This window comes from Betta splendens, chromosome 19 (genome assembly GCF_900634795.4).
Source record: "Betta splendens chromosome 19, fBetSpl5.4, whole genome shotgun sequence".
Taxonomy (NCBI): Eukaryota; Metazoa; Chordata; class Actinopteri; order Anabantiformes; family Osphronemidae; genus Betta; species Betta splendens.
The window spans coordinates 10,330,698-10,347,506 of record NC_040898.2 but is presented as its reverse complement, the minus strand read 5'-3'; the positions used below and the strand labels follow the sequence as shown (position 1 = coordinate 10,347,506).

The window sequence follows — 16,809 nt, the reverse complement described above, 5'->3', positions numbered from 1 at the left end:
ATTTTTCCCTCAGATTTTCCCTACTTAAACACCTTCCTTCCTTCCTTCCTTCCTTCCTTCCTTCCTTCCTTCCTTCCTTCCTTCCTTCCTTCCTTCCTTCCTTCCTTCCTTCTTGACACAGTCCTCTCTGTACATGTCTTTCTCTGACGATGCTCACATCACAATAGGATCTATCCTTCGGCGACCGAAGCTCCTACCGTTGTACTCCCTTCACTGCCCACAGACAGGATTCTGACCCTCAGCTACTGTATCTGACCCACTGATCTAAGATGAAATGCTCTGTCATGCATTTAATCACACAGAGACAATTTAAGAGTGTGATCACAGGCACTGTCCTCTCTTCAGCCTCCCTCTCATTGTCTGAGCGCATTAAGGTCTGTCATAGCTTGCAACAACTAGGCCGAGTAGCAAAAGAGAAAAAACAGAAAGTTAAAAGGGGGAAAGGCCTGTAGGAATATTTTGCCTGCAAGGAGTGAAAAGAGAAAAAAACAACAGATAAAGCCAGAGAAATATGGAAAGATATAGAAAGATGTGCTAGTCTGTGATGATTCATAGTTCATGTTTTCATATCACTGGGCCCCACAGGGCATCTCTGAGCATCAGCCGAAGCAGGTACCGTTCGCTGGGAGAAACGGGCAGGGAGAGAAGGGATGAACAGCAACGGATGGATTTAAGAGGGAGGGGCGGGACACACAGGCACGCAGCCTCCGGCATGCGTGCACAAAGTGCTGCCTTCACGGACTGTCAGAAATCAGGCTGCCAGTTCCAAGTTTCGACCGGCTGGGACGAGGGAATAGAGATGAGAGAAAACAAGGACAATGAAAATATGAAGTATTGTATAATATAAATATAAAGTATTTATTCTCCAGTGACACATGAGAGTGTCTGATGCAACGACTTGTTGACCGTCACTGGGAATTTTGCATTTTGTTTGTACTTTTAAGCTGTAAGATATTGGCTTCTGCAAAATGTGATGTATATGCACATCTGTCGTGTTCACCATTAGTGGGAGGAATCTCATATCTGCTTGAATAAAATTAAAAAAAAGTCATTATGGAAATTAATTTGTATTTTTCCCTGCAATACATAGTTTTGATGCCTGTCATGTGTTAAAACGGTGAATGCGCTTCTGTGAATCAGCCTCGATGGAGTTCGCGCATCGTGGATGAAGCGGTTTCCGAGGTGCACGTGAAGGCGCAGCGGAGAGGGTGAGGGCGACTGGCAGAGGGGGGAAGGGTGGGCTCGCTGGGCTCGAGACTGGGTAAGGAGGAGAAAGGAAACCTGGTGTGTGCCCGACTCATGGAACGAAAGGAAAAATAGAGCAAAAACAAGGCACGCGAGGGCGAAGAGTGGCGTCACCACAGAGGCGCGCGCTTCAGAGAGGGACGCACAGCAGAAAGACGCACGCTGGGTAGAATTGTGAAGGTAATGACGCTTCCGCTCTTAATTGTTTATGTTTGCGTTTGTTCGGATGTGAGGGAAAGAGCCCTGTGTCTCCATCACTGTGGTCGCTCAGTCTCAATTCACACTCATTTAGACGCCGATGGAGAAGCGAACATTCTTTAGTTGCGCATTTCGCTCGTTTCCAAGCACATGTCTGAGCAACCTGTCTGCTGCATGTTAATTAGGGCGCGTGCCACCTGCAATTGGTTACTTCCATTGTCTTAATGTGTTTGGGCGTGTTGGATGGGCAGGGACGATGCGTGACGCGTGGGAGAAGGACGAGACAAACAAAAGGTGCTGCACGTTAACGCAACACGGCGCCTCGTCATCTGAGTGAGCGGTCTCCTGGTCACACGCGACCACAGCGGGACAGACCGTGGCCTTAAGGAGGAGCGGAGGCGCTGAAGGTCCCAATGCTTCAGCCCACGAGGGGGTAGATGTCTGAGGTGTGGGTTCTTTGGTCAGGAAATGGGTGGAAATTAGGTTGAACTAGGTTCAGAGGATGTTCAAGTAACACAAAACCGAGACACACTAAACAATTATGAAACAAATGGAAATTAAATTGTGTTGATAAATATAAAAACATAATAACCCCACAATAATTTAGAGATTAACCGGAAAGAACTCCAGAAACTCCAGAGAATCAGGCGCAGTGACCTGAAATGACCCCGGAGCGGCAAAGCAACGCGACATCGTCGCCGCGTGATGACAAACAACAAGCGCCGAGAGACACACGAGCCTGAAAGCGGGTCAAAACAAACGGGACGACGCTGCGCGCCCGTCGCGCTTCGCGGCCATTTGGACGGCGAGCCGGGGTCAGCGCCGCGTTTGCGCCCCGGGGGGCCGCGCTTCGTAATCCGGCCATGTGTGCGTCGCCTCTCGCGCCCGTTTTTCCAAGCATTTACACTTGTGATCTGGAGCCCGGCGCGAGATCAACATCAGCAACATCCGGTGAAAAGCCCCCGTTTGGCTCCGCAGCAGCCAGGTTGGCGCGTCACCAGCCGTCGTGTCGCTAAAGCCCGTTTGGCTGCTGAAATTGCCTCGACCCTGTGCGCGTGCACAGACGTGTGGACGCGCGTCCCCTTTCAATATCCTCACACTAGTATTTTTTTAAAATACACTATTTTTCTAACTTCAGAAATAACGCTGAAGTGGAACTAACTAGAACGTGATCTGGTTCCGGGATCAGTCCTATTACACAATATTGATATAACAACAGAGAGACTTAATTTTGAATGATAAACACTATAAATCCTGTTATTCATCTTATGGTAAATATGCAGCAGAGAGCCGTTTTGAGCCAGACCTGTGCGGTCAGTCGTGTGGCGTCATAGGAGCACAAACAGATGGCGATGGCAGCGTGACTGGACCTCCTGCCGCTCCAGAACCCACCTGCAAACGGTGACAGGAGGCTCTGCTTTCAATTACAGCTGTGCTGCTGTAATGGTGGAGTCTAGTTTAGGTGTGAGGAAGGACTGTGGTCCGTGATGGAGCATCTGGGCCACGAGGAGCCGTCTAGAAACATGACATTTACTGAACCACCAACAAAACAACACCGCTGATAAATCACTGTCTCAACCACGTCCACGCAGCTGTGCAGCCCATAATACGGAGCTGTGGAGGCTCAAGTGGTTACCACGAGGTCAACACTGTTTTCAGCGGCGTGAAAAAAATAACAGTTGAAATGTCCTTGAGCAAGTCCAGCTTTAATGAGGGAGCTGAGCTCTTGAAAGGAAAATCTACCAATTATGAACATTTATAGAAATGTAAATGTAGGAGGATGTACTGTAAAAAAAAGATAAATACACTTATATGCAAGACAAAAATCTACATCAGTGAAAAGGCTTTTTAAGCTTTATTTTCTCGTTCAAAATACTTTTCTTACAAACATAAATGGGTTCATGTGAGACATAATGGAAAATATGTAGTGTTCAGTTCATTGTTGATTTTAGTCTTTCATTTCATGTGAGTTGTCCACAAACGCCATCATTCTAGATGCACAAGGCCGAGTGATGCCGCTGCCTGAAGGGAACTTTCTGCATTTGGCCTCGCTGAGTGCAAAGGAGAGGCATATGATGTCCACAAGCTAAGAGAGAGTTGGACGGGTAGTGATGGAGAGAGAATAAAAGGAATAAAACTGAAGTTTTACTGCAGGAAAAATCAGCTTAGTTGCGACAGGTTTCAATTTAAACTACGGTTTCAGGTTTTGTAATGAGTGTAAATAATGATTTAAATCACAGCTTGTAGCTTGGCAACATGTGTGTTATCATGTGCTAATGTGCCAGCGCCCTGCTGGGCCAGAGGACCGGCACTCAGCATTAGACGGATTATTATCGATGCCCGATTGACGCATCGGAGTATGACATGTAATCAGAACGGAATCTGTGGAAACCCGGCCTTGTCGTGTTGCCGGTGGCCTCCACGGAACGGGTCGCGGCCTCGGCGGCGATGAGGCGGCCTCGTCGCTCCTCCGCCGAGGGCCCCGTTGGACGCATTCCACGTTCAAACGAGGCTAAACAGAGGTCTGTTTGTGCTGTTTTGCTCTAATTGCCACTCTGGCGCCGTGCCAGCCCATCTCCAATCAGCTGGTATGTGGTTACCAAGCCACCAGGGCAACATGTGACCATCAAGTAACAATGTGCGACAAGGACTCCATTTATTTAGCTCAGATAAACCTGCGCGGCCACGATTTGTGGTTCGTGTCAGCAGAACTATTGGTTTTTCTCCTTAAATAAGGGCTTTGCGGCATCTTTGTCACCACGGGGGAGATTCTGACTGACTGTAAATGTCTGACAGGGAATCAGATGGATTTGGCCGCTTTAGAAGTTGGCAGAAGTCCCTGCTGCAGGATTATTAATTGTAATTTCCTAATCAGACTTTGACTTTTTTGGACATCTACTGTCATGTCCCAGTTCTGGCTCACATTTAGCTGCCCCGAAAAGGTGACGACGTTGACACTCGAGTCCAATTATGACTAATTAGAGGTTTAAAGGTGCAGTGCAAGCGGTTTGATCTGAGCAGACGAAAGCTGCTTCACTGCTGTAAACGCAGCACTGAAGTGACTAATGTGACGAGCTAAAAACAGTTGAATTAATCCGTGAGGGACAGTCATGCCTACTGTAGCGTTGCCGTGGCGACGGACGAGGAGGGCTATTGAAAACGTGGTCGTAATTAGCACCCAGATCAGCTGCTCATTCCGTCGTGGTAACGAGTCTGCGTGTTGATGAAAGTTGGTTCCAGATCTTTAAAAACCGTAAATAGCAAAATCATGTCCGAATGTGTCAAAACACACTTTAGTTGTTTATAAACAAACAATAGACAAACAATATGAATACATTTGCTCAATGTTACTTTCATTGTTGTTGCGTCAAATTTGGCTGCTAATTTTTCGGAAAACAAATATCCACTGACCTCAATGTCCCTCAGATTGAAATGAAACGGTTGCTTCGTTCGATAGACATTAACGATGGTGAAACCTCGGCGCTGTAATAGGACGATGCATCACTGTCGTTTCCAAATGGAGTCGCATTTCCAGGCGATTTTAAGTGATGTGATGCAGTAAGTCACCTTCAGGTTCTGGAGTGTTTTTGACCTCATAGTGAGGGTCGGACATCCTCATAAACCTATTTTGTTGTTTACTAATGAGTCTGTTTATTGATTAGCATAAACTATGATGACGTGTGTTTTCATTCTCAGTAGCTTCATCACGTTCCATCGCGCATCGGGGACAGAAACCGACAGAGAGGAGCTGCAGTCGCCGGCTCTGTTCACCCCCTCCCCCCCGCTCTCCCCCCTCTTCACACCTCCCCTGCTCCCACTAGATGGTTGAAGCCATGCCCATTGTGTCTGCAAACACAGGTACACAGCACCCTGTTCACTCAGTCTGATGCTTCTGATTCTGATGCTGATGCTGATGCTGATGCTACTGATGCTACACGCATGCTCATGAGTGTGCTGCTGCTACTGCAGGGCTGCATGAGACCCTGGCCCTGCTCACCTCCCAGCTGCACCCTGACGCCAACCATAAGGAGGACCTGGTCTTCCTCAGAGACGTCTTCAGTGAGAAGACCCTTGGTTACCTCATGAAGGCACGTCCCATGCAGACTGCGTGAGCAGCGGTGATTGTGTGAATGAATCCTCTAAACAGGTAGATTGTGTTTGACTCCGCAGATCCACGACAAACTGAAGCAGTATGAGAAGCAGAACCCGACTCCGGTCCTCCACAGCGCCTCCTGCTTGGCTGAAGACGTAAGCTGCTCTTTACTCCTCCCCGCACTTGGACTGTGAGTCTGTGTGAGCAGTGATTTTCTGATTCCAAATCTGCAGCTGGCCGAGGAGCTCCAGTGCGGTCCTCTGGAGGGGGACGAGCGGGAGCTGCTCCTCCTGCTGAGCACTCCTCACCTCAAGGTGCCTCCACACACACTTTGCATTTTTCTAATCAGCTCTAGTGTTTTTGTTTCCAGGGTTTTTATCTCTTCATCTCTGATTGTCTGTATTTTCCTCCATGAGCTGCTTTGAGTTCGGTCAAAGTGTCCGCGCTGTCTCAGCTCCCACACGGTTTAATTACTCTTATCAACAGATTATGTTCAGTTGGATTCATTTACAGTCCAGCCACTGAAGGACACGCACTAAACATTTTACTTATATAAACATTTCTCCTGGCCTCGTTTATGGCTCACGCAGGCGGTGCTGTCGGCCCACGACACGGTGGCCCAAAAGAACTTTGACCCGGTGCTCCCGCCGCTGCCCGATGACCTGGACGACGACCTGGAGGAGGAGTCGGTGAAGATCGTCCGTCTGGTCAAGAACAAGGAGCCGCTGGTGAGGGGTGTCTGAGGCCGTTTGCTCATTCGCACCAACAGACGCTGCTGTGATTTATTTCACAGGACGCACAGTGACCTCTGCTCCCAGGTCACATTTCTTGTTGGGTCTTTTCTCCCAGGGAGCCACTATCCGGCGAGATGAGGCGACGGGGGCTGTGATCGTGGCCAGAATCATGAAGGGAGGGGCGGCTGACCGCAGCGGTGAGGCCGGCGGTGTTCGCATGCATAAATCAGAATGTTCGTTGTATTTGTGATAAATGGGGAATGCGGCCTGACTGCAGAAAAGCATCACCATAAAATAATCAGAGCGTGGACACAGGATGGTGCTTGTCCCCGTTCGATGTTGAAGTGCCTGTCAAACCGGACTTTCTTATCACTACTGATACAATGACAGAGAAGTGAGGCGATTACGTTGTGTAACCTCGTGAACTGTTTACGGAGCTCAAATCCTCGGGATTAGTTCCACGAGATTGCATATTTTGAGATTATCTACAGGGTTGCTCATGGCTGTTGCCATGGAGAGGCTGGAACTCCGTGCCAATGGGAAATTATCGGTAGCATCTGAGCCGTGCAGATTTAAACACCCTCGGTGCTGCTGCACATGCCGGGGGTTTCCTTCGCTCACCAGCTTTTCTGCCTCCAGGTCTGGTGCATGTTGGGGATGAGCTTCGAGAGGTCAATGGGAACCTGATAAGCCACAAAAGGCCGGATGAAATTAGTCAGATTCTGGTGAGGAAACGTTTATTAACCACGATTTATTAGCTCGGGTGCTGTTCAGCAAACAGTGAAAACTCAAACGCTCAAATGTTTTTCGTCAGTCCCAGTCACAAGGATCCATCACCCTGAAAATCATCCCAGCTGTTGTAGAGGACGACAAACTGAAGGAGAGCAGGGTGAGATGCAGATGCACCAACAGCAGCTTCCTCCTCCAGAAGAACAGCATGATTGATGTGTTCAATATTAACCCAGATTAGGCCTCAGTGATTTTTAACTGATGCCTCCGCTTATCTCAGTGGGGAACGGCACAATTGATCTTTTGGTGAATGAATTTGACATCTTTGCAAGTTCGGCTAATTGTGTTTGCAGCAGAGAGCTGCATTAGATTGTTGATAGTGCTGTCACTGTGCTGTCTTTGCAGTAAGAGCTGGGTTTGAGCTCTGCACGCGTTTACACTTTAGTCTTAAGCTTTTACATACAACCATAAAAAAGCACCTGTGGCCGAGATGAGACGACCTTAAACCGCTGTATAAAGGTAATAAACTTTATTTTTACCCCCCTCCAGGTCTACCTTCGAGCTTTGTTCGACTACACGCCCTTTGAGGACAGGGCCACTCCGTGCCAGGAGGCCGGGCTTCCCTTCAAGCGGGGCGACATTCTCCAGGTGGTGAGCCAGGAGGACGCCACCTGGTGGCAGGCCAAGAGAGTGGGCGACTGCAACCTCCGCGCTGCCCTCGTCCCCTCCGCACAGTTCCAGGAGAGGTAGTTGATGGCGCTGAGCCGCCGGCGGCTCGTGGATGCACAACAATAAACCTGCTTTTATGTTTCCTCACAAGACGCCTGAGATACAGGATGAAAATGGGTTCGCTCCCCACTCCGGTGTCTGCCAAAGGCCCTGCATGTGAGTGGTCATGGTCTTCCCTAACCTTACAACCATAAATGTACAAGAAGCTTTTATGTACAGATACAGCTTGTATTCCAGGTCAGATTTAATCTAACCAAGGAGATAGAGACAGAGGGATTATGTTAGAGAACACGGGCTCTTATGTTAATCTCTGGAAAAAATACGTAATCCATGGTTTCAATTCTTAATCCAATTGTAAAAGGTAAAATAAAGTGTGTGTATGGGTGGTTGCTAAGCTCCGTTACACATTAGCCGCACGAGGGGAAATACTGCTGCTCAGATGCTAAATGCGTGGAAAAGCCAAGTTAGTGATGGGTTTGTGGGTCTTGTGCTGCCCTGCCACTCCCTACAGTGATGCTGTGTTATTCCTTGCATTGCTAACCTCAGATGAGCGAGCAGAGAGAGGTACGTGGTCCAAACCTCACGTCCGAGCTCATCCTTCATTCCAGGACTCACTCCATGTTTTCATGGCCTGACTTTCTCAGTTTCCTCCGCAGTCCATATGAAACCCAGATGCTAGTGGTCCACCCCTCCCTAGTTTGAGTCACTTATCCCCACACACCCGATCATAGTAGCTGACTGTACTCGACCTGCTGTTGTCTGATGTGAAGCGACCCTCACCGTCAACCTCTCCTCCTTCCTCTCGTCCTGTTTTCTCTTCCCGCTTGCCGTCCTGCAGAAGACTGTGGCCATGAGGGTGCTGTGAATGAAAAGGACATAGGTGAGAAGGCGCAAATGGGTTCATGCAAAACACTGCAACATCTCATTTCTGCTAGATCTTCGTGCTTAATCCATCCTTTTTAATTTTTTTTAGAAACTGTGGTACCTGAGGTTTTGTAGCAGATCCTTTTGGAGCTTGTTGATTAGTTAAGGCCACGTTATAAATGTAGCTGCATCACAGGCCAGTTTGTATTGAGGCTCCTTCACTGCCTGATTTCAGTGTGATTGCAGTTTGTTGTTGGCAGCCACTGAAAGCATCCATTTTAACCTGGACCTTATTTTATTATCATTTCCAGTGTTGCACAGTTTCACTTATGAATCAGTCATTGTGCAGTCTGCATATGTTAATCTCTGGGTCCAACAGTCCAACACAAATGTGTTTAAATATAATGGCGTTTCTATATTTATTAACATTGTGATGCATTCAGCAGCCTCAGAAGTGGGTCAGAGGCTTTAGCTGTGATGCGTCACGTTTCCCTGTAATTGCTCTTTTAATAATAATACTCTTATAGTAATCTTAATAGTAATCTTGTTTAAACTGTCTTGGAACTGAAGATTCAAATGACTTATTCCGCCGGTGCAACTTCCCAGAAAAGTTTTTTTTGCCCTGCCTTCGGTCTGTAGGAATATAAACTAAAAAACAAAAACTAGACAGACTACGAAGCAGTTTAACAGCGATGGATAGGATGATGATAGTTTGACAATAATTGTACAGGTTGAAAATGGAAGTTCTGCTTTAATGTCAGGGAATGTGTTTGTTGTGGGTGTGTTTTCAAACCCTCACTTTGAAGAAGCCTGGGCACATGCTAATAAACTGGGACTGTTGTAGGTGTGTCTTTGAGGCTCCTCATGGCGGCTCATGTTTCTCATTTGCGCTCCATCAGTGATCTCCCTCATCACGCTACGAGCTGAAGGTGCTGCGTTTGTGTTTGAAGGGTGCTGCATGCATGGCTTCTGTTCTGTTGAGATTTACAATGAGCTGGCTGACTAAATATCTAATATGAGCTGTAGTTTCTCCCAAGAGTAAGGCAGCCCCTGCCTTCTGTGGCCATGCTTTCTCATGGGATTTTTACTCAGGTACTCTTACTGATTTCTACTGGTGTTGTTTCAGTGTGGTTGTTGTATGATGTTTATTCAGTGAGGGCAGGATGCACCAATTTGCCTTTCTGAGGGTTTCAGTCTGCAGCACGGGTCTCTGCTCATCCTGCATTGTTTCCTTCCTGTCTTTGGCCGCAGCCAGCCTACGCAGAAGCTTCCGCCTCAGGAAAGATCGCCAGAGCTCATCGACAGAATCGCACACTCCTGATGCGAATCACACAGATTTTCTGATTTACGAGGAAGTAATGCAGTACGCGCCACGTCCTGGAGAGCGGCCTCGCCTTGTAGTATTAATAGGTAGGTCCTGATGTGGGGCTCGGGCAGTAAAACGTCCTCTGAACTGTTGAAAAAAGTGTGGTTTGTTATCACAGGTTCTCTGGGAGCCCGGATCGCTGAACTCAAACAGAAGGTGATCGCTGAGAATCCTCATCGATATGGTTTGGCAGTGCCTCGTGAGTCTACTTTATTATTATCAGTGCCTTTGACCTGATTCTCACTTGTAATTAAGCAGCTGATATGATTCTTCACCATGGAGTGAACAGCATTGTCATGTATTTTACACAGCACCTCTTGAGGTTGCAGAGTACATTCAAGGAAGCCGACACGTTCAGTCTTAACCCTTTTCTCCACAATTTATCCTCCTTGGCTTCATCTGATTTTGTGGCCTGAAGACACCACTCGAGCCAGAAAAGGTCACGAGCGAGAAGGAGTGGAGTACCACTTCATCACTAAAGCTGCTTTTGAGGCAGACATCCAAAATGGCAAGTAAGTAATACATGTAAGCAGCTAGTTCATCATTTCTGCTTTAATAACTGTTGAATGTGAGTAATTTGTGGCTGTGTTGTGTTTGTGCAGGTTTATTGAATATGGGGAGTATAAAGATAATCTGTACGGCACCAGTTTGGAATCCATCAACAGAGTTTTAGATCAAAACAAGGTTTGCCTGGTGGATGTGCAACCAGAGGTCAGTGTTGACATACTGTAGAATGAGATTTACAACTAGCGGTGAAGTGGAACTTTATTTTAATATTGTCTCTGAAATTGAGCTTTTCCACCACTTTCAGGCACTGATGATTTTGCGGACGGCTGAGTTCAAGCCATACATCGTCTTTGTAAAGCCTCGCATCCACAATAGTCAGAGGAAACAGCTTGGGTCATCATCCTCTCTCTGCTTAGGGATCACTGTAAGTTACAGTCAATCTCTGCCCTGAGGAAATCTTTGTGATGAAGGTTGTACAAACAGGTTTTCACTGCTGAACAGGATGAAGACCTACTAGAAATGAAGCAGTCAGCAGAGCAGGTGGATGAGAGCTTTGGCCATTGGGTGGACTATGTGCTGGTGAAGGAAGACCCAGCCAGTGCCTTAGCAGAGCTTCAGGTGACGCTGGAGAGAGCACAGACAGAGCCACAATGGGTGCCTGTGTCCTGGGTGAGGAGCTAGCCTGCGTATGTGAGCTGCTGTAAGGAGAGCTGCAGAGCCTCCATTGGTACAAATGTTTACTGCCATAAACATTCCACAAATACAGGTTGGTGATAGGTGAGTGGGCTGCATCAAGCTAGTCTTTGTTTTATATTCCTGTGTAAAATGACTGCGGCCATACCTACTGTGTATTCTAGACGGTACAGTAGCTTCATAACAGCATGTGGTGCATGTAGGACCAGGTTCCTAAAGAGATCTGCACTATGTGATCAATTATGTACGACGTTTACTATAATAGCAGCTAGAAAGTGAAGTGCCATAAGATATGTATTGTGAAGCTAATCCGCAAACCAACTGATGCAGGAAACTGTACTGTAACATTAAATGTGGTTTGAGGAAAAAAAAAAAAAAAAACTAAATAAAATGCAAGAAACGTGTTTAATTTACTTGTGGGTTTCACTTTTAATATTGAGAAAAAAAACAACAACGCGTCACTGAGTATTTAGTGGGGAAACCATTTACTTTAGAATGACTTGACTAATACAAACCAAATTCAAACAAGAGGAATATACATGTGGTTGCATTGTGTTCGACAATACACAAGGTCCTTTACTTCCACAGCTTCTTAATCGACATGTTCTTCTCACTGTCTTTCTGCATCACCTGGTGAAAAGAATGGGAAGTGGTGTTGAGAGACGGCTGCTGATAGAACGTTGACAATATAAACTGAAGTGTAGTATTAGTGTTTTATTAACCTTTGCCACAGCCATCTCAAAGTCTTCCTGTGTGACGTGAACTCTCCTCTCTCTCAGAGCGTACATCCCTGCCTCTGTGCAAACGCCCTGAAATGCACATACCCCCATTTCACGTTGTTTCCTTCTCCATTTGTCAGCCAAGTGCTGCATATTAGTCCAATTCTCACCTTAACCTCAGCACCAGATGCTCCAGGCATCAGCTCTGCAATCTTTCGCAGGTTAATGCCGCGTGTCAGGTTCATCTTCCTGGAATGGATCTTCAGGATGTCTAGACGCGCCTAATGATGTTAAAACATACCTGAGTTTGGGGGGGGGTGGGAAGCACATAGTACAACTATACAGTACACATACACAAGCTTAGATACCTACCTCTTCATTTGGAGGGGGAAACTCAATCTTCCTGTCAATTCTGCCTGGCCTGAGTAGAGCAGAGTCCAAGATGTCAATACGATTTGTGGCCATGATGACCTGAATGGGTGGAGAAAATGAAATGAAAAATGAAATTAATTTTACTCTGAAACCTCTTGAACAACTGCCCAGGCTAAAACATAAGCAGGATCAGCAAGACTTATCAAAACTGCATGTAACATTTTATTGAACAAGACACCAATGTCAAGTCTTCAATACTTAAGTATTCTACTCTGAAATTTCTATATAAATTTCTATATAGCTTTACCTTGATGTTTTTGGTGGCCTCAAAGCCATCCAGCTGATTGAGCAGCTCCAACATTGTTCTCTGCACCTCGCTGTCACCTCCTGAGCCTCCCTCCAGACGAGATGAGCCAATAGAGTCAATCTCGTCCATAAAGATGATCGAGGGAGCATGTTCTCTAGCCATGACAAATAGCTCACGCACCATGCGGGCCCCTAGCGCCAAACAAACATGATTTGAAGTTACATAAGATATCTTTATTTTCAAAAATTATCAATAAAGTAATTTGTGTCAAGATGAAGGACCTCACCCTCTCCAATAAACTTCTGGACCAACTCTGAACCAGACACCCTAATGAAAGTGCAGTCAGTGTGATGGGCGACAGCTCTTGCCAGCAAAGTCTTTCCTGTACCTGGGGGACCGTACAGTAGCACACCCTGCAAAAAACAAAAACAGGCATAAATGACTTTTGCTGCACCAAGTAATTACATTTTAAGCATCAATTCATTGTGGCCGCCCTTTTTTTTAGGACAAAATACCCCCCAAGACCAGTGTCTCTTTACAATGCAAAGAAGCTGAAAAAAAACACTCCTATCAACCACTCACCTTTGGCTGTGCAATGCCTAAAGCCTCAAACAGCTCTGGGTGCTTTACAGGAAGCTCAATAACTTCCTTGATCTCCTTGATCTGCTTGTCCAAGCCACCAATCATTTCATATGTAGAGTCTGGCACCTTCTCCACCATCATAAGGGATACCAAAGGGTCCACTTTGTTGGGCAGGATCTTGTGCAGGGTGTAGCTGTCGTTACGCAGAGCTACTCGACAATTTGGAGTTACCTGGTGTGAAAGTGGATAGATAAAGTCTTTGAATCTGGTTTGTGTGAGAAGTAAAATGCATCAGGCTTGTGCTCCCAAGTATTGTGCTGTACATGTAAAACGTACGTCGTTGATGTCAATGTTCTTGTCCACATCCACAACAAATTTTCCTTCTGGATGCACCTTAAAATATTATATTGAAATAGAGACGGATTAATGTAAACTGATAACAAGCAATTTAATTTCAGTGTTAAAAAACACTTTGTACCTTAACCAGGACTTTCTTTTTGTCCATGACCCTGACCACTTCTCCTACGTAGGACCCTTGTTCCTGTAGTAACTGCAGCTCTTCACGGAGAAGGCGAACTAAAAGGAATACAGAACTTTAGTATAACTACAGGCTGTTCCACTTGGCTTTTAAATGCAAATATTTTTAATCATTTTAATACATACCTTTAGCATTGAGTTCATTTCTCTGTGCCTGCAGACGTCTGAGGTTCTGACTTTTTTCATTAACTGTGAGCTGTCAGGAAAATAGCCAGATTGACAAGAAAATAAATTATGAAGTCTTTACCCATGTAACCAGAAAAACAATACAATGTGCAACATTATTTTTCTTACCTGCAATTCTTCTATCTTAGACAAGTAGTACTGCTGGAGACCTGATCCACCTTTACTCTCCCCCATTTCCATCTGTCCAAAGAAATTAAAAAGAATAAGAATGAACTTCAAACATTAAGATCTCTGACATTAACCAATCATTAACCATGCCAGATGTGACTTCTTTATTGAATTATATTGATTTTATAAGTTATCAAAAAAAATGTTTTTTGACTCGCCATATATGGCCTCAAATAAAAATAAACTCTACATCCATTCAAAAATTACAATTGCATACTTACAAACAAATGTGATATTACTTTAAATAAATAAATAAAATCGCCATAGTATAAAATTCTTTTTTTGTCATCATTAAGGTTGACTAGCCAGCTCGTTAATAGCACGTAGGCTAGCGATGCTAACCCAATGACAGCTCAGCTAAAATTTAGATCTTCGTATACGTTTTTTCCCTTATATATTTAGCAATCAACCTTTCGTGTTTGTTCGGACAGCAAGAGAGTAAGAAATGTTCAGAGACGCCAACATGTCTTAATCATATCTACAACTGAGCCTTAGCTCATCTTAGCTTACTTATGATAGCTAGCTACAATGAGACAGCAAACCGGCAGCATACTTCACTATTATAGTTTGTAAATTACGAAGCCATTTAATGTTTTAAGCACGGTAGCACAAGAATTCAATGTGGCCGCTAGTTTGGAACAACATATTCGTCCAAACAAGTAAAGTGAACGTATTTCTGAATGAAATACCAACAAAAGCAATTAAACGACAGAAACAAACACCTACATGATCAATCCCGTCCTCCATCTTGGAATTCCTGCATCCGCTCGAGAACTGGTGTATTTCCGGCGGACGTCTTCTTCTGTTGAAAAAAGTAAGTACATACAGCGCCACCCACTGGTACTACACAAAAGCACATCTTAACAAAAAAGTGTTGCGTTATCGCGTCAACGTTGCACTCCGGGACTGTAGGGGGCGCTACAATCATGATTACCCAGACACAGCACGAAGAAGAAAAAAGAAGGTAAATGGTAGAAGAAGAATAGCAACTAGCAACGCCACAATAATTATTTCCCTGATTTCAAATATCACTTGATCGATATATGTATTTCTGTAAGAATCATCTGCCGATAGACTCACCAGTGTTGGGGAAGGAACGGATTCAAACATAGTGTCATGATTACATTGAAATTCACACGGACGGCTCCAAAGATTCGAAATACACGAAGAACAGGACATGCAAAGCTAAGCAAAATAATTTGACAGTTTGAAGTCTGCATTAAGAAGCACCATGGAAAAATGTAATGATTTGAAAACATATTCCTTATATTTATTGTCTTTAGATTAAATTTCCACCACATGCTATATTCTAACACATACTATCCCCTGATCCTTTGTGGGTTTTTTCCTATCAGGGTCTTGAAATTCTGGTTGGTCCTTTCCCAGTGCATTATTATTTAAAAAAATAGATATGGCTTATTTTAAGCGGTTTGACACTCGATAATTCCAGAAATTATTCCATCAAACTTTCCTTTTGTATTTTATGTATTGGGTAGTAGATTACTTCATGTGCTGACTTTTATACTGTGTTCAAAATCTCTCATCACATCTTGTCTAGCATTTGTTTCCATACTCTTCATTCCAACCACACACCTCTGCCGTCTGATTGCATCATTCTATTCATCTCTGCCTTCCCCCGTCCCTGCTCACAGACTCCACATTTATCAAAATGTGTCAGTGTAGTATTTCATCCAAATTATGCACCCCTGTTCTTTGATTGTAATATGAAAGACAACAGTAAGAAGAGCAACACATTCTCTTAGTTTAGGACAGGTGCATTGTGCTTCACACAACGGTATTGGAATTGTTCAAAATAAATCTTTGTCTTATAATAAAATAAAAATTTTGGAATTTACTTTTTTTCATCAACTACAGCTAATGAATCAGAGAAAAATGCAAAATAAATTAGTTTGTATAATAATAGGTTAGTACGTCATAAAAAATGTATCATCATATAATTAAAAACTAAGCCATAGTATACTATGCAATTGTTATCTGGATGTTTTATCTCTTCTCAACAGGTTCAAAATTTTAACCATTCTTACTCTTTAGTTTCATAAGGCCTCACTTCCACCTCTCTGGAAACGCAGGGAGGACACGGCCCCCCCTGGAGTCCCTTCAGGACTTTTGTGTGGTTCAGGAACCGGCAGTGCCCAGGATTTGATCATGAGGTCTGCACACCTTGCGACTTACGCTCATCGTCTTACCCAGTGCACCACTGAGGAACCCTTCACACTTAGAGCAGCGTTCAGCGCGCTTTTAAAGCTACACTTTGAGAGCTGCGTCTAAAAGTTTCCAGAGAAATACTAGAATTGAACCTACAACCTGACATTCCCACAATAGCCTCTTACCTCTCTGGTAACAGCTTCTTAACTCTGTGAGCCACTGACCTGGTTAGATCTTGATTTGTTTGAGGTTGTATGTACTGCATGATGACAAAATGCCTTAAATCAGAAAATACATCTAGTTTTATTTAGGGGACTTGAACCAACCTTCTGGCATTTCTAAAGCAGTCTCTTTAGTCCCTAAACACTGCTAAATGTTTTCTAGATCTAGTTTTTTCAGGGAAACAAGGGCTTAAACCCTTTGGTTACAGGATCTCTGAGATCAGTGGTGTTACAGTACCATCATGTATACAGGCTAGAAATGCCTTTGTATGTTGACTGAATCGTCAATTGATCTTTAATAATACATTTAAAATGTTAAAAACCAAAGCATTTCCTATCATTATTTTAGGCACCAGACATTATATTAAAATATTTTTTTATATGGACAGTTTT

General features: G+C 44.6%; 2 protein-coding genes across 3 annotated transcripts; one reads left to right on the top strand and one right to left on the bottom strand.

Moving 5' to 3' along the window:
- Window positions 1–1,212: 1,212 nt before the first annotated feature.
- Window positions 1,213–11,567, top strand: LOC114846067 (MAGUK p55 subfamily member 3-like). Of its 2 annotated transcripts, XM_029134827.3 has the most exons (20): window positions 1,213–1,425; window positions 5,140–5,301; window positions 5,413–5,531; window positions 5,614–5,691; window positions 5,770–5,850; window positions 6,127–6,264; window positions 6,386–6,467; window positions 6,910–6,995; window positions 7,085–7,159; window positions 7,549–7,745; window positions 7,820–7,884; window positions 8,275–8,292; window positions 8,567–8,608; window positions 9,619–9,684; window positions 9,844–10,002; window positions 10,077–10,157; window positions 10,377–10,470; window positions 10,561–10,669; window positions 10,770–10,889; window positions 10,967–11,567. In XM_029134827.3, the coding sequence occupies exons 2-20, from the start codon at window positions 5,265–5,267 to the stop codon at window positions 11,144–11,146; spliced, it is 1,827 nt and encodes a 608-aa protein (XP_028990660.1). In that variant the 5' UTR covers window positions 1,213–1,425; window positions 5,140–5,264; the 3' UTR covers window positions 11,147–11,567. The 2 variants fall into 2 exon arrangements, with proteins under 2 accessions (XP_028990660.1, XP_028990661.1); XM_029134828.3 differs by lacking the exon at window positions 9,619–9,684.
- Window positions 11,568–11,620: 53 nt separating this feature from the next.
- psmc5 (proteasome 26S subunit, ATPase 5) lies at window positions 11,621–14,831 on the bottom strand. The gene is made up of 12 exons (XM_029134848.3): window positions 14,756–14,831; window positions 13,970–14,041; window positions 13,802–13,871; window positions 13,617–13,714; window positions 13,475–13,531; window positions 13,139–13,369; window positions 12,843–12,969; window positions 12,557–12,747; window positions 12,250–12,348; window positions 12,048–12,158; window positions 11,881–11,967; window positions 11,621–11,788 (listed from the first exon to the last, which is right to left on the bottom strand). The coding sequence occupies exons 1-12, from the start codon at window positions 14,774–14,776 to the stop codon at window positions 11,735–11,737; spliced, it is 1,218 nt and encodes a 405-aa protein (XP_028990681.1). The 5' UTR covers window positions 14,777–14,831; the 3' UTR covers window positions 11,621–11,734.
- Window positions 14,832–16,809: the final 1,978 nt, after the last annotated feature.